Source organism: Argopecten irradians, chromosome 2 (genome assembly GCF_041381155.1).
Source record: "Argopecten irradians isolate NY chromosome 2, Ai_NY, whole genome shotgun sequence".
Classification (NCBI taxonomy): domain Eukaryota; kingdom Metazoa; phylum Mollusca; class Bivalvia; order Pectinida; family Pectinidae; genus Argopecten; species Argopecten irradians.
Window position 1 is genome coordinate 29,646,792 of NC_091135.1, and position 27,848 is coordinate 29,674,639.

Below are 27,848 nucleotides of genomic sequence, written 5' to 3' on the forward strand. Positions count from 1 at the left end.
TTTAGTCTTTATTTCATGAAAATTTTGAGCAAACAAAGCTCGATGTATGGACCAAGAAGCCTTGCTGATTTGAATGTAAACATGTATATAACTTTAATCTTTAGCAGGACAAAAAGCATGTTTCTCCTGATGCCGCCCTACGTTTGGTCTTACGTTGAGCGTCTGCCTCACTAACGAAGTTTTATGGTCCGGCGTCTGGTTAAAACAGGCTCGGTTTGCCTAAAGTCAAGACATCCGACATGATTGTCATTTGTAGAGTCTTCGGAGATACAAATGTATGCTCCAGTGAAATAGCATCACTCTACTCCAAATCGATAACATTGATATATATACATGTATTTGATACAGAATTGTAACATGCATCTTACTTGACGAATACAATATAGTCTGACATCTTATTTTGATGCAGCTGTCTTTTTAGGTTTCTCTCCAGTAAATCAACTACGAAAGTAGTTTTGTTAGAAAATAAAGCCCCCCGCCCTTTTAATGGTGTTTTGATTGAAATGTCTAGGTAAACTGCATCCTTATGTGCAATTTATTTAAAGCGTTATTCAAAACTATCCGAAAATACAAATTTTGATGTACATGGATGTGCAAAACGGGGGGGGGGGTTATATTTAACCAGAATTTTCATAAAATTGCGCTCTTGATTATCTTTCTTGATTATCTTTCCTGACTTGAACGAAACTGATATCTTCTTTATACATTTTACATCTACATTATGATGCCCAACCAACAAATTATGCCTTTGAAATTGATGCTACCTAAATACCCAATCCTCAGACTCCTAATCTTTAACCTCTCTACGACGGGAATTCCAGAGATCTATTTTTGGTTTGGTTCTGCGGTGCCTTTATTCTGACGTAACAATTGTAACAAATATTCGATATTTACTAAATACAAAGTCTGTAGTAGGAATTCTAACTTCAGCCGTTTCATACTGACACGAACGGAATATGTATAATTTTCTGATTGACCGTCACCGGAAATTATATCAAGTTATGAACGGAATGGTATCATTGTGATGGGAATGATATCATTGTAAACTTCCGAATTGTATAATCGTTATTTGAATACTAAATAGATGGTATTTAATGTTGTGTACAGTGTATTAAAACATTGCTATAAATATATGCGTTAAAATAACCTCCGTTACATATTTTCTCTAAAAATATTAACTTGTCTGATTTATAACGAACATGCTCACAATGACTGCATGGTTATATCAGTAATTTGCATTCCCTGTTCAAGTACAATATTTTTGTATAACAAAGTATAATTGAGTTTTACAGTAAATATCATGCATCTTACGCTACCAATACTATGTCTATATTTGAACGTCAATAATTATGTTTCAGTCAATAACAGTGACTTTTTCCCACGAGTTGTACAATGATGAAGTTTTATAAAACTTGTTAAGTATCTATGTGTAAAGTCCCTATTTTATCAACGCTTTTAAGGAAAAGAAAATGAGACAACTATCTGTCAATTGTGACCGATTTGTTATTGTGATTTGTTAAATATATTTTGAATGACAAATACAATTATAGCAATCATAATAAGCAAGTCATTTTTACACGAATTCTCCACCGATCGATTTCGAAGGAAAACTGTGTTTTGATTGTTTAAAACTATTAAAATAACCAGGATTGACATTGATGAGATATTGGAACAGTTGATAGTATAAATCCTCGCTTGTCCTTATATGGCTATATACTAAATATGAATCAAAGTAAACATATCTAAATGCAGCAAAGCAGCAGCAGCAGCTGTTTTGAAGGATGCGATAGGTATTAGTAGCAGTTGAATTTTCATGAATTCATCAAATAAATTGTCTACTTTACTGATGTTTTATCCATATTTACGTGATAAGGAAATAATTAATGGATATTTTTAAAAGTGTACTCCCTCTGATCTCATAAATCTTATATATAAACTGAATGTAAATACCTTGACTGAAAGGGACATAACAGACGATTAGTAGTGCAAGAAGAATCAGCTAAGTGCTGCTCAAGAGGGGATAATATCAGACATTTAACCAGGATGTAACTTCCGTACTACAGGTAATGACATATAGATCTTCTATTAACTGACATCGTCGAAGTACCAGGGTAGTATTCGTTCCTGGATCTATAATAACCCGATGAATATTAACAAGGAGGAATGCAGGTCTTCAACCATCAGCTTATCTCAAACATCTCGGTATATACTATTTTTTACTTTTTTTTCAGAGTAAAAACACATAATGCTATGATACTGTAATAAAGTTTATTGAACAATTTAATGAAAATACATTTGTCATATTTAGCATTAACGTCATGTCGGCTCGGTAAAGTGTAAGCCAAGGGACATGCTGTTTGCTGAGGGCCATTTCCACCATATATACTGGTTTGGGTTTTTGATATTGAAAGGACGGCTTCAATAGTAAGGACTAACAGAAACAGGCATTACAATGCTTTTCATATAATGCTTCAAACTCTTTAGTGAAAATTTCACAGAAATAAAGTTGTCGTTGGGTTTCTTTTTATATCAAGTAAATTGACATTGCATTCAAGTACGTTTTACTACATGTATAAGTATCATATTATTTTCAAAATGTAATTCTGACAGTAATTAATCAAAATCTTTTTAAAATACACAATATTGGCTATAGATGACAAATAAAGCAATTTCATCGGATTTTTTTAGATATAACTCATGTGTCATATACAATCGATCCACGTTTACAAATTTAATTGCATATGATCATCAATTTCATACATAAAACATAGAAAGATATGTTTAAATAAATACAACATTAAGTCGGATTTTATAGTCAAATATTGTGTCGGAAAACAGCTATTTCGAGACATTATCAGATGGTCAATGGAGCAAATCATCAACAGAATCAATGTTTCACGGTCTGTTGAAGTGAAAAATATTTCGTTTTAATGGAATCTACATGATTTTGATCTAGAGCACTCAATCTCTGATCATTTATGCAGCTCTTGAATATCATTTATTTTACCAAGTCTACACATGTAGTAAATTGCCATGAAATTACACACATGATAATAAAATATAGCGTGTTCGTTGGGATATTGAGTATGGTTAAAACATATTCGAAGTATGCTACTAAGTACTGAAAGATTCAACATTACTAAAACAAAACGTTTATTGCGTTAATAAACTAGTTCATATTATCGCTAACATTTGATAATTAGATAATAGGGCTTTTAGAAAAATATCAATTAGATAACAAGAAAGAGTTTAAAAGCACAATATTGTGAGTGACATCGAAGGGTTCGACCTAAATATATTAGGGAAAATGTAATCAACAAAATTACATTAGGTTTTTTTTTTTAATTTTAAATTGTCTAAATTTAAACCGAATAGGATTACGTTTTCTTGTTATATTTAGACGATCAGCAAATGCTCTTCAGATGACCCGTATCAATTTGTATCTGTTACAATTAGTAATTGGTTGCTTCAATCCATTAAATTTACACCTGTCAGTTCATTTAACATGCAGACTACTATCTCCATACAGAAGGACGACTGGCAATGACATCTGTTTGAGATATTGATATTTTATTGTAGTACATAAGCGGGGCTGTATAACATTTAGGTACATGTTACTTTTAGCACGTTAAAAAGAATGTAACATGCAAATACTTCATGTGGCGCTAATAGCTAAAAGAGGTAGCAGTAATAAAGGCGGGTAAAATTTGGCATAAAATCTGGTGGTATACCAACACCTGTCGAAATTAATCAGAAATAACATGGTACAGTATAATTTATCACAGAAATATGATATCTTGTACTTGTGTTTGCTCTGGCAAGTTCGTTTTAGTTTACTTATGTGCATATATAAATGCAGTTGGTGACAGAAACCTATGGCTTTGCTGCATCATTGCTTAGTGCCCCTGACATCAATTTGATTTTTTAAAAATAAAAATAAGTCGTTCATTTCACGTATTAAAGTATTGTTGACACATCTATATTATTGAGCATGTCTCGTTGGTTTTGATGTACAACTACTATATTGAGCAATGTTGTTGATCTGGAAATTTCAGAGATAGTATGGAGTAGATTGAAGATAACAATTGTGTATGTCTTACGTAAAAGAATTATCAAAAAATCACCAGGCGAAGTAGGTTATACAATGTGTTTAAAACCTGTAAATCCTAGCAATGAGTCTTCTCACCAAAATTTGCATATCACAGATATTCATTTCAAGATACTATACAAATGTTTATATCTATGCATATATAGTCCATAAAAATATCTAATATAAAACTCAGTCACTATAAAAATATCCAACACTTTATCAAACATTAGCAATGTCAGAAAATGTTTAAAAAAGGTTATGGTATTTCATCATTTATTAAAATCTGCGCGGTATTAACAAATGACATTATCAAATGATAGTATAATTGCATCCATACACTACATATTATTTCATTGAACCAACCTTCATCTCACATATAATTCATTTGTAAAACATTTATAGCTCAAGCAAACACACAACAATATTAATCACAACGACGTAAAAATACATGACATCAGTTAGCACTACATGTAATTTTCTGTCGATTTTCAATCTCGATTAAGAATCTTATCTGTGATTTAAAGGCGTTCCACATATCTTTACTCCTAATGTGTATTCGTCCAGTTTCCGAGATCATTGACTTTGTTCCCCGATATTTGCTGAAACCGACTCCGAAGTATGCAACACATTTTCATCGTACGATGACAGCTGATATTTTATCCCCTGTTTCCTGATGTCTGAGGACGTCGACTTAGCCCGTTTGCGTTGCCATTGCCAACAGCCTCTGTTTCTTGAGATGTCTCTTCGTCTTCTGTTCCAGTTGAGTCTTCGGTGTCGCTTCTGACATCTCTCATCTGAACAATAATAGTTCGTGTTAGTCATAGTTAGTTCATGCTATATTAAATATAATACACTCACATGTTTTATTAATTTATTTTGAGTATGGGTTTTATATGGTTTTTGAAATCGTTGCAAAGTAATTCAAATACTTATAAAACTTCGTCTGCGTAACACAGTTCATAATTATGTACATCATATAAATTAGCATTAGTGACTGTGTTACTCACCTTTTCCTCTGTAACCTTTGACCTGAGAATGCCGATAATCATGATGGTCCATAGAATATGTAACACTTGGAGTGTCCAGAGTAAACCGTTTAGGAACCAGTAGACCGGAATGTATCTGATATTCTCAATATATTGCGCTGACTCGAAAGTTGTAGACCACACAATCCTGTAATAATGCAAAACCAACGGAAATAGTCACCTTTTGTCGTTGATGATCACCATCACGATCACACATTACATGTTACATAGTGTTGCATCTATAGTTAGAACTGTCGTAAAGATTTGAAGAACTTATGATTAACGGACCCACTGCCTGACGGGTGCTATAATCGGCTTCGACCTCTCATTGTATGAGGAAACAATTTTTCACGCGAAAACCATATCTTATTACCACTTATTACACATATATTATTGCTGCTTGTATCATAAAATTTTATAAATACATACTAAGATTAAATGAAGTCAATCACATGAAGCTTTTTAAGTGTGTATATCGCATCTTCCCTGTAGTATCTTTGTTATTAAAGATATTCCTGATAGAGAAGTGCACAATAACAGTATTTTTGTACATATTGCGCTACATGCACCTTTACCATTACAATAGATGAAATATCAATATGAAACTCGCGAATATTTAGCGATTAATGTCAATATGATAACCTCGTAAAAAAATTTAATGGCTTATATATATATATAATTGAGACTATGCCAGGATGATTTCAGGCATACTTCAGCTACATAGCACTGGTAGACCTTCCGTATTAATTGAAAATATGTTTTCAAGATGGCTTTCTTAGTAGCCATCTTAAGATTAAGAATCATGTCGTATGTTTCAACTATACTTCACTGGTAGAACTTACTAGAGGTGCACACGGTGTTTAGAATATGACGGCCATCTTGAATTTCCGATCGGCCCGTTAAATGATATAACTTCATCGGGACTAAGCCAAAATTATTTGAGACAAGTTTCATCCCACTGAAAAACGTTTACAACGTGAAAGGTAACGCACGGCGGACAACTGATTGTGGCTATATGTCGGGTCAGATGACCTAACTAAAGTCTACATACCGGATTATAATTTAACACACGTTTTGTAATACTTACCAAAATGGGTAGATATACAACTTGGATATAAACCATATCAAAGCGAATATCACAAATACAATCTCAGCCAGTCGCTGTTTCTTTAAATAGTTGATGCTTTTTGAAGCCTAAAATATAAAGAAAAAATATCTGATGTTTACTATATCACATAATGAAACGATTTTTAAATAACTTTTTAGTGATTGATTGTTTGATAAATACATATATTACCATTGTTATGATTTTATTTTGACTGAATGCTGGGGTCAACTCCCCGAACAATAATGTCCTCGTACAGGAGGGCTCTCGCACAGCATGCATCAATTCATCAATTTAAACAATAAATATAATTTTTAGAGCCATTATAGTTAAAGGGAAAAAAGGAAAAACTTTTTAAGAAAATTACTTGTGTATTGAGTATTCTGTTCACATTAAGATGTGGAATTTAATTGTTTTGGGTGGAGTGAATAAAACATTTGTATATACAAACAAAATCTAGCACAAAAAGACACACACACACACACACACACACACACACACACACACACACACACTTATATAAAGAATTATAGACAATACACAAACAAAACAAAAAAGATTCAAATCATACATATTTAAGTACTACAACATACAAACATCATACAAACATAGATTGGCATATTTCAAGAACTATTCAAAAATATATTTCCAATTGATCCATATTTGATCAAATTTCTCAATACATCCATTTTTAATTGACAGCTTTTTTTCAACATCATATTTTGTTAACAAAAACTCACTCAAACCTTGCATATTTATGTTTTGTTTTTTTCTTGATACAGAAAAAATATAAAACTTCATATAAAGAATAATAAAATTGAGAGGTATTGAAAAAATTGAGTCTTTATTAGTAATCTGAAAGACACACATTTTCTAGATTTTCTTCGTCTTTACGTTCTTATTAAAACCTTTGATAAAATGGGAACCACAGTCGATACTGTCATAATTGTTGTATATTTATTAATATTTTTATTTATCTTAAATCAAATGATCATAGCTATATACATACCGACATCCAGACATCGTTGGAATCGTGAAGAATAATAACAAGAGAACCAATGCGTACTTGATTACAGGCGAACGAGAAATATATGAGCGTAATAGTAACAATGTGATGAATGACCATTTCTCGGAAATCCGATCGCTTCACGTCCGACATCAGCGTGAAAAGTAGCTGCCAGTAAAACCCCATCTCTATGGTGTAATACAAGTATATATCATTAGGCACGTGCTGAAATGAAGATAATTTCAACTTCATTAGTGAATGAGAAGATACTGAACGAATGAATGTTGCTTTTAGTTTACAATTTGAACTGACGAGATATTGTGTTAACAAAAATATTCCTTCTAGATTTATTTGTATATACCAACAATATAAATAGATAAAACACTAGCGTGTTCCATATAAGCATAATATTTAAACTTTATAGTTGAACATACAATCAACTTCCTGAATACATAAAATCATTATGATTTACTTAGAATTCAGAAATACAAATAGTTTCATATTAATACTTACTCCTTTACTACCAATCGTCCAGCAATATTTTGTATCCCAGAAGTAAGGTTTCTTCAAGACAAATGTAAAAAGAAAAAATGGAAGGATATAGAATGTAATATCTATACTCGAGATATTAGATGGCATATATCATTTATTAAGTCAAGCAAAATTATCAATATGTGTATAGCTGACGTGATAACTGTTACAGGTGTATTGCTATTATCATGTGTCCGGATGGGGTGTGTTGCTTAGTGTCTTATATGTAACAGTCATGGTCTTTTAAGGACTGTTTCCTGTGAATGCGTTGTGCTGCATGTATGAAGTGCGTATGTTCGGAGACTGCAGTATATCGCATTATGACTGCAATATTGGACCTCCTGCCCTTTTTATAGTGCTATCACACTGAAGTATGCAGCCAGAGGTACAGAACAAACACAGACCACTCGGACGCATTATACAAGCAATGGGCAAATACATATTGTCATTATTGTGGCGAGAGTTACAAAGAAAACAATACTGATACAGTGTAGTATAATCCATAGCAGTTTAATTGTACCATACAAATGTAAAATGTGATGCAGAGTCAATTTCATTTCGTATCGGGAGGTTATTATCATTTTAAAGTTGAAAATCGGTGTATAAATGTAGTACATGTTGTCATTAACAACTTACATCCCATAATATGTAGAGGCCGTACAAGAAACTGGAGGTATAAAACAGGAATAACCAGCTGAAAGTAAGATGATGATAAATTAGATACACGTCAAAGGATAGGCGGCGGTTAAGAAGTTAGAAAAACGCTGAGCGCACATTATTCATATTATCCTATAAAGAAAAACATGTCCTTTTATTTATCCTACCTCAAAACACACATATTTTACCTTTTAAATAAATACGATAACATCTGCATACAAAAATTCGTTCACAATGACAGAGTGACCTTCATATCTCGTTACGTTACCCGATAGGTGTATCTGAACAGGAAGTTTTAACAATCGCTCCATTGTAAACTCCGAGGCAACATTACTATGGTAAGGATTGTGATCCATAGCTTACCAGCCCTTGTGTTTTTACCTGCATTCCCTGAACTTTTTCATCCTGCCTGGCATTTCTTTGCTTCGTCTGTGCCTGAACCATCTTTGTATCTCTCGTTCTGTCAAAGATGTTTTCTTTGATAATTCCTGTAATTAAAACAGATATGTAGCTGCATGTATATAAACTTTATTTACTTTACATTGATTGCAAAACAAGTAATGTTTTTTATGTAAAATAACTTTGGATAGCACGGATTAAGGCGCGCGAGGGGTCATGGAGTTGGAAGAATTTCACGTGATCGAACCCCGGCCAGCTAGAAGAAAGGAGACCGAGAGGCCAGTTGACCACCCAAATGTGTAGTTATGTAGCCAATGTATATCATTTTAGTATGACACATAGAGAGTGAACAGTGTTTTGATTGCGTTAAAGATTGTATGAATGCAATGGGATACTGACATATTCATTATGTAGCGCATTTAGATGCAAAGATGGGGGTAAAGCTGATAATACTGTTTCGGATAAACTACCTGTAATGGGTTTTTTTTCTTTCTGGAAACCTGTACATGATCAGTTAACCTATTGTTCGGTTAGAAAATCCCGGAATTGTTCTCCGGCAATCAGATGTTCTTATATTTAGGTGAGATGGGTGACCATACACAGGCCTACTGACGTAACTATGGAATTCCCCGAACATTCCCGAGAAAAGCCAACCCCCCCCCACCTCCGGTTGTAGCCCCGACCAGCGATTCATTTTGTTGTTTATCACAATACACAATAAACAAACTTGTTCAGTCATTCTTGTTATATATTTTTCATCATCCTGTCACCAATGGAATCTAATTGTGTACGATATTTGGTTCAGTTTATAAGTTAACTTCATATTAACAATTATCTAATGACGATCTCCTATAGGTGTCATGTGTTGTGTTGTAACTGACAGTATGTTTTGGGAGTCTGCAGTATTTACGTGTTGTATTTTTGTCCTTTATAGAGTGATATCTCACTGAAGCATGCTGTCGAAGACAAGCACACTCCACCTGGTCACGTTGTATTGACAACGGACAATCCAGTCATTCCATTTAATGTTTTGCTAAATATTAACATGAATAACAATTCGAATTGTACATGACATCTGTAAAATATGACTATTAAGTAGTAATCAATAGCTAAAATCATTTTAAAGTGCTCGTCGCGCTACTCAGACTCGCAAGAAAATAAATGTGCTCAGTAGTAAAAAGCTTTTAGCATCACACGACTGTATAATACACCTACTCTGCGAAGCATACCACATTAGGCGGCACATTGTAAAATATGTATAAGCTTTCACAATTGCAGATTATTGATCAAATCTTCATAAACACCGTGTTTTCTGTTAGAAGGCATTAAAACACGGGGTCCCGCGACCTTTCTTTTTCATAACGACGTACCTACCTACACGAGCCTGACGTGTTAAAGGAATATGTATACAGGTCTCATACAAACGCTGAGCATATCCTTAGACGCAGTGTCTATCAGGAATTGATTTCTCCTACATGGAAAGACTTTAGAAATTCAAATTAATTGGACAACGTCCATAATCGCATAATCAGTATTTGTTCATTTACTTTTGCATACTAATAATAGAATTCTTCAATGAGTCTGTACAGAAGTTGAGATGGTTGGTGCATCAGAGGTCTGCGTAATTTATTCATACTGAAAAACTCGCCATTCAAATTCAAAATTGGTTTCTAGAATTTGTGCTGATTACAAACATCAATGAAATGACCCAAATTGATATAGTCCAATCAAATTGTGCTCTACACAGTATGCATGTACTTGCTAATTTATATATATATATATACTTGTTTTACTTTTAATCACGATGAAATAAAAAAATGTCATTTTCTTAGGTTCTACGCCGTATTACAAGATTGTTGATTTTCTGTATAAATATGGTATGATATTGTTGCTATGTTGTGACAAAACTTTAGGTTTATTTAACCATATGACTTTGAGGCAGAATGTCGTTCATTATGAAACACTGGATACACCAGCTCGAATTGTCCAGACCGATATAATATTTTTATTGATAATTTAAAGAAAAAAAAATATCAAACTAAAATATGCATGACTCTTCATTAAGCTATGCCAATAGTATCATTTTGTCATTCATTTGTTTATATATATAGAAAAGATAAATGTAGCGTGTCCATGTGATGGAACAAAATATGAAAAAAACAACTTTAAAATAAATCTACTTTCCCGAACGTTTTCACAGCTTCCGCTGCTCTTCAGGGGATGCTGGATATAGACCAATAAGAGGTAGCTGTGAAAGCGCTCGGGAAAGCAGATTTATTTTAATGTTTGTTTTTTTATCTATATATTTCATTATATTGTACTTTTCTACTGACAAATATTCTTATTACAAAAATTGATAGGAAATCTGAAGTAATATGCTATAATCATACATGATATAATTACTCGCCCGACTTTAAATTTCATCGTTCTTGGTGTAGACACATAATAGTTAGGGGGAAAATATGATCAGGTTGTGCACTGTGGTGAAAGTAGCATCCAGCTAGTGTGTATAACCAACAAAAGACAACATGGCTGCTTACATGACCTTCAATTTCAATGGTACTATATTAATCAGAAATCTAATTACTATATGCATGCAAAGTGGTACACTGCTACCAAAAGTGGCATTCTGATGAGACTATGTTTTTAAATTTTCAAATTATCGCTGCAGAACGACAGGCACTACCAGGTGTCTGTATATATGTTAGTGACTCGCCATATAGATCTTTATTTCAATGTCGGATCTTGTATAGATATATATGTTCTTTCTTACTGGATAGCCGTATACCAGATATACGATTGGGATTTATCAATATAACGCACGTTCTACTAACACGTCAGCAAATATCCCATTTGGCAAATATTATGGGTGTATATGTACTTAAAAAGGAAACTTTTGAGTTTGTCTTGTTAATGCAATATTGCGTCGCTAGATCTGAAGACAACATCTCGTTTCATAGCAACAAACGTTAAACTAGCTTTTAAAATATTAAACGATAAATATCACACCTGCAACATGTGCCAGGTGTAGCGGAATACTTTACTGTTTTTCATCACAGTTGTCAATGTGTTTACAAAAAATATCGATGATAGGCAACTTGTTAAACGCCCTCACTCATTCAGCTGTTTCATTTAGGCCTTGGAGCATAACGTTGGTTGGCTGTTTTATTTACGTTCAGCCAGCCCGAGTCATTTAAACGTCACTTAAAAAAACATCGATTTTAAATCAAATTAGTGTTCTTATACGGAATCGCATGATAAAAGCTTTGTTGCTTTCTAGAGTTTATTACGTTGGCCAAATAATCTATTATGTTCTTCTAAAAGTAAATTTTACATTAATTCAACTTGAATGTGATATCAAATGTGTAAAGCGGTAGCCGTTCGGTTTATACAAGCGGTAGCCGTTCGGTTTATACATTAATGTAGTGTAATTGCATTCTATCATTACGGTGTATACAAGTATGACATATTGAATAAAACTGTCGATAAAATCAGAAGGTTGTAGAACTGGATGGAATATATCGATTATGTCAGTAACCTTGAAGAACTGCCTTGACACGGACATTTGGAAACTAAATCAAACGGTTGCAAACATTTCAGCGCAAGCATCGAAAGGCTTTATATGATTGCTATCTTAAATTTCTTTTTTTATAAATAGATTTTTATCGATACAATAAAAAAATGTAGTATATGAACCTAGATAGCATTGGGTGACGACGAGGTCTAGACAAGAGTTCAACGGTCTGTCGAATATTTATAGTTTAACAAAAGAATTTTAAAGGTTCTTTATGGTGTAAATCCTGACTGATTTTTAGGGCCCAAATCACATTAAATGTTATAGCAGATGTTTTTTGTTGCGTCATTTAGTGCAAATACGGAACTTCAAGAGGAAATACCACCAATACTTGACAAGTACATATACAATTGTCAGTCTATTACGTTTAGTGTGAGGGTAGTGCAATTTCTTAAATTCAGTCGCACTGTACAATCATGCAATATGTAAATTGTAATGACATACCTACATTGCAGCCTGACGGTAACCATATGGATATGCAATCAATTTAGGAAATCGCATTTAGTGAAGTTAAATAGCAAATATATGGTGTTGACGATACACAATATCCTATTATATACATACTATATTTCATTTTGACATGTTAAATGGTACATATCGCAGTTTGGCTTACCGATATACATCAGTTAGGACATGATGGTCAGTTTTGATCAACGTCATTTACATGTACTTAGATTTCGATCTTAATCATTCTTTTTCTCTAAATCGAGTGTTGGACTGTTATGCAAAAGTGTATTTTTCATTTATTGTTTATTTTAACGACAAATCAAAAGGTTGTTTGCAGGCACAGTTCCAGATTAAAGTTATAAGACGAAAAATTGTGTCATATTCATTTCATAGGTATCCTAATATACATAAATAATGTAGTCCATGACTAGACCGTGGCCTTTGAAACGTATCGGGAATTGAATCGAAATCAATAATTCACCCCTGCATCACATATGTTGTGACTGATTCTATTTATGAAATGGGATAATTATTATTGGAAAGAGTCAAGTATAGATTTCACTGGGTTGATATAGTTAATTATTTATTAGTAAGCACTTAATAAACCGTTTAACATGTGTGAAATGCATTTGCCAAAATGTGTCTAATTGCTGTCTCTACTGGCATAATTACAGTCATAGCCAAGGTCGTATAAAGATGGCATTCCATTTATACCATATATACCAGCTTAGCTCATATAAAGATGATATTCCATGTATACCAGCTCAGATCTTTTGTTTGTTTGTTTGCGTCCTATTAACAGCTATGGTCATGCAAGGACGGCCTCCCATGCATGCAGCGTGTTGGGTGCATATTGTGCGAGGTGCGTGTTGAGGGAGACTGCTGTATATTCATGTAGTGTCTTCTTGTTTAGTGGAACTGTTGCCCTTTTTATAGTGCTATATCACTGAAGCATGCCGCCGAAGACACCAAGCAACACACCCCACCCGGTCACATTATACTGACAACGGGCGAACCAGTCGTCCCACTCCCTGTATGCTGAGCGCTAAGCAAGAGCAGAAACTACTATTTTTATAGACTTTGGTGTATCTCGGCAAAGAGACAGAGCCCAGAGCCTTCCTCACAGGGGCGAACGCCCAACTCAAGGCGAAAAGTGAGGCGGTGCCAAGGGAGGCATTAGGAAAGATAAAGTCAGTTAAAAAGAAGAGAAAAGATAATATCCTAAAAGTCGCCTTTTACGATCATGCAATAGGGGCAGCAGGTACAATTCTAACGCCCTACCTAATCTATAACGATGGTATTTTTGTGTACCAGCTGAAGTCGTATAAGGATGGTATTCATTGTACATAATGTATAAGTTTGTGGTAAGTCTGCAGCCTACATCATGCAGCCTACATCCTATGTGTGTTGGAAGTTCCCTTGTGATTGCGGGACACTAGCAGCTTAATGGTGCTACCTTAAGCAGTGGTACAACTTTAGATATGGGCCTGAAGTGCAAAATGAGTAATGCTTGTCATATGGATCGACAACTGTCCCCAAAGGTAGAGCGTTAGAATTTTTGTACCTGCTACCTCAAAAACCGCTTGAGATATTTTAAAGAAAATCTCTCACCGGCATGTAAGTGTATTAATGTTTGTAAAAGGTTCAGAGGCTGCAATACATTCATATTTTATATTTTCTTGTAATAGTGGGACCCATGCCCTTGTTATTCATGTAGTACTACCTCACTGAAGCATGTCGCTAAGACACAGAACAACACACCCTACTTCGTCACATTATACGAACAACAAACAAATCAGTCGTTTATACGTACGTTATGCTGAGCGGTAAGCAGGAGCTTAGAAACTACCACTTTTATAGACTTTGTTGTGTCAAACACGTGCAATTACCAAAGCACACTACATATAAGATGTATATATTTCACGTTGAACCGACATACATGTTGTAAACAGATAAAACCTACCATACATGTAAACAAATGATATTTCTAATAATAGACTTTAGTTCAGCGATATGTATTAGTAACTTAGATATAAAAAGTCAAATATTTAAGCATGTGTCAACTAGGTGAGCAAGATGTCAGATATACATGTCTTAAATAGATTAGTAGTGGTCACGACAGTGGAATTATGTTAAATAGATAAACAACTATTGATATTTGTACCTGTATACACTTGTTTTGGAGACAGAAAATCTTATTCGATAGTTGACCATGGAAGATATGTCTACCTCCATACGTTATTTAAACAAAGGAATGCAGAATGTGTGCCGTTTAACACAGATCAGACACATATTGATCCCCGGCTTTGTACCCGTAATACAGCATTATAGCGCCCCACAGTACAATCTAAAGTGCCAGCAATGATAACCAAGGTACACTTTTGCCTCGGCACACATTACTGGTTTGTATAAACCTCACTTATTCGTAGTGGGATGCAGTTCCAATATGATTAAGCTTCGTGAATTTTTAATGCAAACGTACTTGGGTAGTTGTATAGATCTGAAGCAGAGGAAGCGGATTATCTCACTGGATTCTCAAACTGGTGTTGATCTATATTCTTTGCTCAAGCATCGAATTTCTTAACAGAAGTCATCGTACCCTCAATAAAATATAAACAAGATATTACACAAATCGACGAACTCAGATTACGGTGACAAGATAAAGGCAATCTGATTAAAATACATATCCTTATTATCACTACGTTTGATATGATAATCTGACAACATCCCATTAGGGGTAAAAGGTCATCCGAACGTGACCCCATATGGTATATTGTCAGATCCTATATTGAACGGAGTGGTTATATTAACTTATATTGACTTTATTAGCTTGATAACCGGAAGAGAAATCGAGAAGATTAAAGCGACCTGAACATTAATCGTAAACATGCTATATATCTATGTTACAAATACATGTACGCATATTTGTGGACACCGTATTATAATGTAATGACGTGGTTACATTAACCTGTATCCGGCTCTACCACATTATCATACGTAAGATGACTTGACCATAATGTACAAGTACTAGATTTACTGAAGGGTTAATAGGAGTATTGTTATTACTTGTATTTTATTAAATTTCAGTACCAGTTTTCTTGGAACCATTAAAAACATTCTTAGAATGCTGTTTGGTTTATTGGGTTTATTAGAATGTGAACTAATAAAACATTTTGTTTCATGGCAGCCTCTCGTGTTGCAGTGTGTAAATGTCTTTAATTTGGGAGGCTGCGGTATATTTCTGTGTGCCACATTGTAATAGTCGAAGTAGTGCCTATCTATAGTGTTATCCCATTGCTATCTCAATACGATCACATTGTACTGAGAGCGTAATAGCGGACGTAGACTGGTGTGTCTTGACAGTGGTAAGAACCCAGAGCTTTCTTCATTTCTAAGCTCCTACCTTCATGTCAGTATAAAAGCTAATAAAATTGTAATATGCCGGCATTTTAACACTGCTTCTGACAATGAAAATTCAATTTGTAGCAAAATTATTTTTACCATGGAAATACATTTTATACGACGATTTCAATTGTATATGAATACTATATCACTAATAATGCTTATAACTCCGCCGACATACCGACATAATTTGGAGTGCAGACATATTTCTGTTTACAAATTCAGCAATTCAATATTTTTGACTGACATTATTTTTCTACAGCTGGTTAAATATTAAAAATGTCAAAAATGCCTATTGCGCTGCTGAACATAACACATACTCCACATTCCTTAAACGCACATTTATGCCGCATAAAAAACTCACTTACTTTGAAAACTTTGATTTACATTTCCTTCTTTATCTGTAAATACAATGTACATGTTTAACCTGGCCAGTAACATCACGTCAATTTCTGATACATTACCTTACAACATTCCTTGTCACTCCACTTGTCAACTGCATAAGCGGCGTCTAGTACAGGGTTCTTTTCAACAGCGTAATGTTTCTTGAAGGTGAGACCCATGTATTTCGCATAGGGAACCACGACATATCTAAGGAAGAAAAAATCAACGAGATATCAATATCATTGATATGAAGTCTGATTGTTTAAGATTGCTAACGTTCTGCATGAAAACGTAAAAATTGTAATTGATCTGTCAACTGTATTATCATACAGTAGGTAAATGTGTCCCAATAGTAACCAGAGTTCATGTACAGAACGCAATCCTTGTGACCTTAGGTGCAGATATAAACTAATGAAATAATGTCACTATATTTCACGCCTTTATTTCTTAATGAAGTCACCATTACGTTCGTATCTTGAACGATGTTGATTTTTCATGGTTAAATAACCTGACATTTCTTATTGTTAAATATTAAGTAATGATTTATACACGAAGGTTTCTGGCATAGTCCAACTACTTTTATCATTGAAAGTGGAAACAGACATTCCTGCGGTGCATGGCTTTAACTGGTCAGACCAGTGTAAAAACTCAACATGTGGGTAGCACATTGATAACATGATAGCTACCGTTGTTATCTATCGAATCCACCATTCTACTCACAATAAAAGTCTTAAATCCATAAATACTTAACTGTAGAAAGATTTACAATGACAGCATATGGGGGAAATGACAATGATGATCCAAGCATTGTAAACTTCTTTTCATTCAATATTTACCGATACCAAATCATCATAACATCACGTTTGTTAGAGGCAAAATTCGGCTCTGTATGTAGGGCGTTAGAAAATTGTGACTAAATTTAGGATCTTATCTTTTCTATTTAACAGACTTCCTTCTGCCTACCCCCCCCCCCCCCCCCCCCCCTCTTGTCACCGCCTCACGTTTGGCCTTTGAGCGTTTACCCGTGGCCGAAATAAGTCATAGTATAAAACGTTAGTTTCTGCTCCTATTTAGCGCTCAGCACGAAGGGCGTGGGACGACTGGTTTGGTCGTTATCAGTTTTTTGGTGTCTCTTCGTCGGCACTATTACAAGAAGACACAACATGGATACATCGCAGCCTCCCGAACTACACACCACACACGCAACACACTGCATACATGGGAGGTCGTCCTAAATTATTCAAACAATGAGAAAGATAATGTGATCAATATCATTTTGTAAATCATAAATATGCATTGAACCATACGTATTCTATAAATGTTCAGTTGTGTATATAAAATGAAACTTCCTATTCTATAGATCGTATGCATATGTGCATTTACAATCAATAGTCTCGTTAGCTTGATTGTACTAAAACGATAAACTCATGCTCTTGTATATATCAAAAACACAAATAGATAGGCAAGTATGAAGACAACTTTTTTGTCAACACATCGCTTATCTAGCAAGACAATAAGATGTCATTTACTTGACATGCTTGATGTCAACAAATTATCAAAGCTATCTAAATGAATGTTTGTGTTAAAGCTGCGTGTTTCCGTATCTCAATTGTTTATAAACGTTTTTAAAGAGTGTGTGTATTAAAACAATCGTGAATATTCTTGTAGAGTATAAATTATCTCGCAATACGTACGTGAGATCTAAGGTGAGAGAGTCATGTTGGTAAAGAATAAACACTTAATAAAAACTGTTAAAGATTACATGGAGGATACATAGTGTTAAAGATTACATGGAGGATATAGTGTACCTACCTATCGTATGTAATACGAATACCCAGAAGTATAAATCCAAAGAGAATACTGGGAAGTAAAATATGTCTCTCTAGAGGGTAGTACACCCCTTGGGGAGGATTTTCGAATTCCTCCCAGGTCGAATCCATAAGCCAGTTCTTCTCATTCCACATCCACGTTCTGAATTCCTGTAATATCGCCATTTCTACAAGAGTACCCGTTAACTCTAGGTTAAGTTAGACGGACATCTCACCCATTACAAAAGGTATAACTATCTATGTGCCATGTGTGTATACTGAGCTATGGAACCCCGGCGTAAGCGTATGTGTTGCATATGTCAGCAGGTTAATATGAATGCGTATTAGTCACCGGACGATGTTAATTCGCTATCTATTGTCCAATGCACTCTGGGTATTCACGTTTGTCCAATGCACACTCGCTGTATATACAGTTGACACCGGACGGTGTTTCACTATTGTCAAATGTACACTCGTTAATACACGAGTTATATCGTAGTAACCAAAAATAATTGGCTGGTAACAGGTGTTACGGTCCATTAACAGCCAGTGTCATTTAAGGACGACCTCCCGATTATGCGGCCTGTCTGAGGTATGTGCGTTTTTGGGAGGCGGCTGCGGTGTATACGTGTTGTGTCTCTTTATTGTGCCCTGCAGGTTGGGCGTTAGAATTGTACCTGCTGCTCCTAGTTCTGTCCCCTGGCCGAGACACACCAAAGTCTATAAAAGTGGTAGTTTCTGCTCCTGCTTAGCGCTCAGCATACAGGGAGTAAGACGACCGGTTCGCCCGTTGTCAGTGTATTGTGACCGGTAGGGGTGTGTTGTTTAGTGTCTTCGGTGACATGCTTCAGTGATATAGCACTATAAATAGGGGAACAGTTCCACTATACAAGAAGACGCACCGCAGTCTCCAAAAACACACACATCGCACAACATACACGCAGCACACCGCATACATGGGAGGCCGTCCTTACATGACCATGGCTGTTAATAGTACGTAAATCAATAAAACAAACAAACAAACAAACATTATTATGTTAAAACACTTGCCCTTTGTATAGCGTTATCTAGTGGTTGGTTGATTAGCTAAATAAACGAGAAATGTGACACTACAAATAATTGACGCTACAATCAATCAATAACCAATTATCAAGTGCAAATTACTCTGGAAAGCTTGATGCTTTTCCCCCAATTTGTTTATTTGATGGTAGAATGACATTTCCTTTCATTAATGCTTTAATTTAATATATAAAAAGGCAAATTTCATAAATATTCAGACATCTTCATTGTGGGAACTGTGAACTAGCTAATCATCTGCACAACATTCCTCTACGCTGGTGGTTTTGCCGTTCCATACAATACCCTAGGCCTGATGCTCTGCTATGGTTACATCTACAGCTCAGTGAACACAGGTGATTTCAGTTTGCTTTGTAGCATGTTTATCAACCCATGGTCTCTGGTTTGTTATACTTGTTATATTTCAATCGTTTTGAATATGCAAGGAATGAAAATACACTGAAAAAGAATTTCGAAGGCGTCGTCTAAGGTTGCAGAAGAAAGTTGAATGCGTCTTTTTATGAATAGAATCAAATGCTTACACTGCAGCCTCCGTTGTCGATTAATGTCGATTTACTAACGATTTGTTAAGTAAATATTACATTTAATGCATATTTATTCTTAAAATAGAAGAGAAACAGTTATGAAACACACCTTTTATACTGATAATGTGGTAGTGGGCTTCCAACCAAGATTTCTAACACATTTACACCGTGGTCATTTATACTGTTAAATGTAAAGATCAATTGGCGCTTGATAAATCGTGTTGTATACACTGATGATTAAATACATATTGATTTTGTGTATCTGTTTTGTCACCCTGGTTTACAACGTCATGTCGCTGCTGGTATGCATTATACATTTCTCCTCGTCAGGTTGACGTAGACACGATAATGCTATAGTCATCCATGTCATCCGGATTCACTCAGCTATCTGTTAGAAATAAGCGTGAACAACACTTCGAAGAGACGATGGATTTCGTCTTTTATATTATTGATTGTGTATACTTTGTCATAACCTTCCCTCTTTTGTTATCTATATCGTCCAATAACTTAATTGCATATCTCTCTACACCGTCTTAATGCTTTAGACGCAAACTAATACCTTTCACAAAGAATATATTCAGCCTAAGTCCCCATTCTCCGCATGCTCCCAAATAGGTATAACGTTTAATAAACTAACGTATGCCTAGAATTTCACCAATATGTATAGCCATATGCCGTTGGAAGTCTACTTTTACAGAGCAAAATGCAGATAGGCTTATTGATAATAATACAAAGCGCCATAAGACAACAACAATGTTCACATCCGAGATATAAAGATATCTCATCATTCATATATTTTACAAATTTAAACCAATAAACAATTAATTTTGAATCAACGGTCACTTCAGTTGATTTTTGGACTCTTAACATTGGGATTGTCCTAACGTATCGTTCAAAGTGAAACCGAACGAATTATGAAGTAAGGATGTAAGGATGTACTCGGTTCCTGGTACGAATACCAATACAGAGCTGTAAAGATTGTTCCACGTCCATAGGCCTAAACACAGGATCCATGAGCTGTCTTTGCTACTGTCACTACGACGAGATGAAAGTTAAAACGTACGATATAAATATATACCCAGGTCAGAGAACAAGGTAAAAGATACGTTTGTAGATAACGCGAGATAAAGAGATATAAGCACGGATTACATCACCTTGACATCGTCATGTATATACGTACAGTGTCACGACTAGATATCCAAATACTATAACTACGGCCGGGTGTCTGATTATAATTAATGTCCTATCAACAGCTGATATTAAATTAAGGCAACCCCTCAATGAGTTATGAAACGTATTTTGTTTTTCTCTCGATAACAGTCTTTGGAGGCCTCAAAGCCCATCAAATAATCAGTTTGGTTTGGTTTATAAGAAATATCACGTGCTATCTTAATAATCTATAAAGTACTGTTTGTTACCAGACATACATAAAATTATTTTAACAATAACTCTAGTCGAAATATTTTAAATATTAATTATCAATCATGATTTATCAGTGATGGTATTATTTATCATGAAATGCCGTAGACGCGCACAAATTCCATCCTTTAACCGTAGTTAATACTTATGAATCATGAACAGCTTTTAATACGGTATTCACCACCAAAAGTTACAAGTGAATTACATTACTTATAATATGTGTTTTATGTAATCGTGAGTGTCTTGATAAAGGCGGACATCGCCTCGAAAATTGGTCATTTTTTATCCATACGGTTGGAAATACTTCTTTTGACTTTAGAAATACATAGGAGAGCTAAAATGAATTTTCGCATTAGGTGCCTTTGAATGTTGTATCGGCATCATCAGCTATAAAATGGCTGTATCTCATGCTGTATCGGCACCATCAGCTTTAAAATGGCTGTATCGGCATCATCAGCTTTAAAATGGCTGTATCGCATGTTGTAAGGCATCATCAGCTTTAAAATGGCTGTATCTCATGTTGTGTCGGCATCATCAGCTTTAAAATGGCTGTATCTCATGTTGTGTCGGCATCATCAGCTTTAAAATGGCTGTATCTCATGTTGTGTCGGCATCATCAGCTTTAAAATGGCTGTATCTCATGTTGTGTCGGCATCATCAGCTTTAAAATGGCTGTATCTCATGTTGTGTCGGCATCATCAGCTTTAAAATGGCTGTATCTCATGTTGAATCGGCATCATCAGCTTTAAAATGGCTGTATCTCATGTTGTATCGGCATCATCAGCTTTAAAATGGCTGTATCTCATGTTGTATCGGCATCATCAGCTTTAAAATGGCTGTATCTCATGTTGAATCGGCATCATCAGCTTTAAAATGGCTGTATCTCATGTTGTATCGGCATCATTAGCTTTAAAATGGCTGTATCCATGTTGTATCGGCATCATCAGCTTTAAAATGGCTGTATCCATGTTGTATCGGCATCATCAGCTTTAAAATGGCTGTATCTCATGTTGTATCGGCATCATCAGCTTTAAAATGGCTGCATCTCATGTTGAATGGCATCATCAGTTTTAAAATGGCTGTATCTCATGTTGTATCGGCATCATCAGCTTTAAAATGGCTGTATCTCATGTTGTATCGGCATCATCAGCTTTAAAAAGGCTGCATCTCATGTTGAATGGCATCATCAGCTTAAAATGGCTGTATCTCATGTTGTATCGGCATCATCAGCTTTAAAATGGCTGTATCTCATGTTGTATCGGCATCATCAGCTTAAAATGGCTGTATCTCATGTTGTATCGGCATCATCAGCTTTAAAATGGCTGTATCTCATGTTGTATCGGCATCATCAGCTATAAAATGGCTGTATCTCATGTTGTATCGGCATCATCAGCTATAAAATGGCTGTATCTCATGTTGTATCGGCATCATCAGCTTTAAAATGGCTGTATCTCATGTTGTATCGGCATCATCAGCTTTAAAATGGCTGTATCTCATGTTGTATCGGCATCATCAGCTTTAAAATGGCTGTATCTCATGTTGTATCGGCATCATCAGCTTTAAAATGGCTGTATCTCATGTTGTATCGGCATCATCAGCTTTAAAAGGCTGTATCGCATGTTGTATCGGCATCATCAGCTTTAAAATGGCTGTATCTCATGTTGTATCGGCATCATCAGCTTTAAAATGGCTGTATCTCATGTTGTATCGGCATCATCAGCTTTAAAATGGCTGTATCTCATGTTGTATCGGCATCATCAGCTTTAAAATGGCTGTATCTCATGTTGTATCGGCATCATCAGCTTTAAAATGGCTGTATCTCATGTTGTATCGGCATCATTAGCTTTAAAATGGCTGTATCTCATGTTGTATCGGCATCATTAGCTTTAAAATGGCTGTATCTCATGTTGTATCGGCATCATCAGCTTTAAAATGGCTGTATCTCATGTTGTATCGGCATCATCAGCTTTAAAATGGCTGTATCTCATGTTGTATCGGCATCATCAGCTTTAAAATGGCTGCATCTCATGTTGAATGGCATCATCAGCTTTAAAATGGCTGTATCTCATGTTGTATCGGCATCATCAGCTTTAAAATGGCTGTATCTCATGTTGTATCGGCATCATCAGCTTTAAAATGGCTGTATCTCATGTTGAATGGCATCATCAGCTTTAAAATGGCTGTATCTCATGTTGTATCGGCATCATCAGCTTTAAAATTGCTGTATTCAAATTTGGATCGGCATCATCAGCTTTAAAATGGCTGTATCTCATGTTGTATCGGCATCATCAGCTTTAAAATGGCTGTATCTCATGTTGTATCGGCATCATCAGCTTTAAAATGGCTGTATCTCATGTTGTATCGGCATCATCAGCTTTAAAATGGCTGTATCTCATGTTGTATCGGCATCATTAGCTTTAAAATGGCTGTATCCTATGTTGTATCGGCATCATTAATGCAGACACGTTGTGAAAGAAGAAAAAAAACACGCTGTTAAGTTCTAATATCAGATTGATTTGTATAGCTTTACAATGTTAGGATCCCTTTACTGCTATAGTAAATAAAACCAACAAGGGTCGGTAAGATGGCTAATAACTATGTTTGGTGTTTACCTTGTCTCAAAACTCAAATAGGATTACCTCGTTTGAAACAACCATACGGTAACACGGGAGGCCGTCCTTGCATGACCCTGGCTGTTAATAGGACGTTAAAATAATCAAAAAGGCAAACAAACAAATATTCGAGAAGTGGTTTTAAGCATGATAGAAATAATTGTACATACATTATATAAATAAAACAAGTTCGTGTCTTTCCTTGGTCATATATTTAAAAGTACGTGTATAGGTCTAGCATGTTATTCAATACCAATGTTTTTCTTTGAAAATTTCATGAAAATCAAATACATTGATTCAAATAAATTGTCTCTACTATCAATGTTTCATTATAAAATGACCAAATCTGTAGATTTGGAACAGTGTTTTAATGCTGTCATATAGGATATAGTTCAGACCAGATGTAAACTTCAGCTTAAACATACCTCAATGATCCTTTAGACAAATTCGTGATAATGTTGGCTAATGTTATAAATATCGGTCTGAAGAGAGGTAACTCAGACAATTTGATATAACGATATTAATGGCAGAAGCGGTTGTCTCCTTTTCCTTACCTTTTTAATCTTACATAATTCAGTGGTCTGCCCGTTGTTTTGCTTGTGAACACGATAACTTCAGCGAGTAAATGTGCGGACTAGCAATGTATTACACACGTGGTATGACATCCTTAAAAAGTTGTCTTTCCATATAACGTGAAACCTAATAAATCCAACCAAACTAACTATCAGTAAGATCAAATGTAACTTACAGAATCGTTGTTCTTTGCAATAACAATTATTAGTTGGTATTGTGAACACAATAACCACAGAGCTTGATGTGCAGCCTTAATATCAGTAAGATAACGAACGAGTTCGGACATCAGAATTAGCGGACAGTAACTTTCGGAGTTATTGCTCTACGTAATTGTAATTATTGTTATATGACTGTGAGTTTGCCGTTTTCTGATTGGTCTAGACCGCTCGGACAGGTCTTGACAAAATGCAATGTCAACCTGAGACCGATGAACACCTGTTCAGAGGTTAACATTGCAAATCCGGTAACCTGGCTAAAATAGACACAGGGAAATCCCTGTCTTTTCCACATTTTCGACCAATCAAAATAGAGCATTGCCGATCATCGGGCAATAGCCAAATCCAAAATGGTAGACAACATTGAGGTAGGTTTAGGAAAGATGATAGGCACATTTGAAATGTAGGTATATGTTCTTAATTAATAGCATAAAGAAGTACAGCAGAAGTACTAAAAGTACCTACTGAGGATACGTGGATGAAGATATTCTTGTCTTTTTGTTTAATTAGTTATTGAGCTGTCCTTGTTTCAAAATATTGTTCCAAGTATAAAAGCGCTAGCGCATGCCAAATTACAAGTATCAATGTATCGTTCTATATAACAAAAAAATTATTGTTTTTGTAGGTTAATACGAGGAATTGTTAAACCTTTAAAAGGTGATATTTCCCGCGGCCTTCGGCCTCGGGGAATATCACATTTCTCAGGTTTAACAATTCCTCGTATTAACCTACAATAAGTCAATATTTGTATATTATTGTACCTTGTGAACACGATACATGACCCTGGCTGTTAATAAGACGTTAAAATAATCAAACAAAGAAACCTATTCTCAAACCTGGTATTCTCACTCCGATCATGGAACCTAGTGTCATCTTCAGAATAAGAATACATGTGTTATGCTGACAGCAAGAAGATTACTGCGGGGTAGATGTACGTGGTGGAGATGTCGACATGTTCGGATGTGAGAAAACACTACATCTTAATGAAAGAGTTGGTCGTCTTGACAGAGAAATTTCTGCAGTAAAACACATTAAGAATGATATGTATCTATCCTAGAATCCGTAGACAAAACTATATATACAGATTCCTACGGTGTCATTGCAGCTATCAGTAATCGCATAAAGGATTGTCGATAGCTGCAGCTGAAACAACAATACGGCCTGAAAAAATCTTGCACTTTGTGGAGACAGTTACAGGAATTTAAGTTTGTTAATGCCATAAGCGTCTCGAGGCCTCCTTGTAATAGCTACGAGACCTCTTCAAAGATGGACTGCGGTCTGTGAAGGGGCCTGGTAAAGATTCTCGCAAGTTTCAAGACTTTCACCATTCCGATATAAGGTTTTTATTGATCCATCGTTTCAGAACAATATGGTGGGCAGGTTAGGCGGAAAGGATCATCCGTGTAACAAAGAGGCTTCTAAAGCAGAGATCAGATAAATGGCTGGAACTACGCAAGAAGGCAATAACCACCGGAAATAAATTGCACGACTCAATAGGATTATGTGGTTTAAAGAGACAATTTGAAAAGGTTGTTAATGTAGAAAAACAACACTGTTGTAGACAATGAAATCAACAAATGGATGGAGTATGGTACCAAAAACGAAGAAAACGCCATATCAACTTAGTCGGTATTGTGTTGCCAATTTTTTCCCAGAATTTTCTTATGTGGAAGAGAGATGCTATGCAGTCAACAGAACACAACTAGAAACAGTTGGAGTCGTTTCACCTGATGGAAGCCTTCGTAATCCCATCAAAATTTGCAATAACCTTACAAATTTTTCACCAGCAATTGCTGCCGTCGAGGTAAAATGCCCATATCTTGAGATACCCGGCTCCTTGTTCATTACAAGCTACAAGATCATTACGTCTGTCAATGCCTTGCAGAAATGGTAGCACTGGAAGCACTGATTTATCGATTGTGCAGGAAGCATTGCATTTCATACGATGAAATTTTCAGAAATGGGAATGAAATGTTGTATGGGATGAGGCCTGTGAAATGTACGACTGTAATGTTCCAGTGAAGACGATAAAAAAACCCGGCCAATAGTGCAGGCAGGAGCTTAAACTAATATAAAGTTCCGCGACTTTATCGAAAATAATGTGGCATTTTTGGGTAAGTTTCCGTCACTTCCCATGTATGACATTGGCTTATCAAAACTTTGCCCACATTTACCCTTTATTTCTGCGTGGCCAACAGAATGACGACAGACAATTGGTGAAGAGATCAAAGACAGCAAGGACACAGTTGATATAGATAGGGCAGTGACTGTGCTTAAACAAGCATGTTCTTTCTCTCTAAGACTGAGAGCTTCTGAGGTCATGGTGTGGGTCCTGACCAAAAAATATCGAAACTCCTAGTTAACCATTCCTTGTTCCCTGCCGATTCGTCTGAAGAAATACGAGTGATTTTTTCCGTGCTGCAACAGAGGATATCCTAAGTACATGTAAACGAGGCGAAATTAAAGTGCGTTCATATGCAACTGACGGGTAGTGAATACAGCTAATGAATCGTGATCTCGAGAAGAAACCCCTCACCGTGCCGTGTATCAGATTCAGAAAGATGTATGGACAAGTGTTGAGCAGCTATCAAAGTCGTCATTGATCAAAGAGCATTGTAGCATCAACAAGGAGATATTCTCCCAGCTGTCGACTGTGAGTTTGATTCGAAGTCAGGATCGCTAACTGTGTCGAGTTAATCAATAGATTGTATCGTAAAAGGCGACTAAATTTTGGAACTTATATTTTCTCTTCTTCCAAAGGTCTTCCTTGATACTGCCTCATTTTTGGCTTTTGGCCCCTGTGATATAGGCTCTGGGTTCTGTCCCCAGACCGAAACACACCACGGTCTACAAAATTGATATTCCAGATCCTGCTTAGCGCTCAGCATTTTTAGGTAGTAGTTCCTGACCGGGTTGGGTATGATGCTTGTTGTCTTATGCGGCATGCATCAGTGTTATAGCACTATAAGGTCGACAAGAGATCCCAGTGAGATTTTTGCC

At 35.6% G+C, this 27,848-nt stretch overlaps 1 protein-coding gene across 1 annotated transcript; it reads right to left on the minus strand.

Moving 5' to 3' along the window:
- Positions 1-2,254: 2,254 nt before the first annotated feature.
- Positions 2,255-18,887, minus strand: LOC138315081 (ceramide synthase 5-like). The gene is made up of 9 exons (XM_069255815.1): positions 18,433-18,887; positions 16,701-16,827; positions 8,796-8,902; positions 8,394-8,451; positions 7,740-7,790; positions 7,230-7,451; positions 6,203-6,309; positions 5,098-5,263; positions 2,255-4,884 (listed from the first exon to the last, which is right to left on the minus strand). Exons 1-9 carry the CDS (start codon positions 18,612-18,614, stop codon positions 4,747-4,749), a joined length of 1,158 nt encoding a protein of 385 aa, XP_069111916.1. The 5' UTR covers positions 18,615-18,887; the 3' UTR covers positions 2,255-4,746.
- Positions 18,888-27,848: the final 8,961 nt, after the last annotated feature.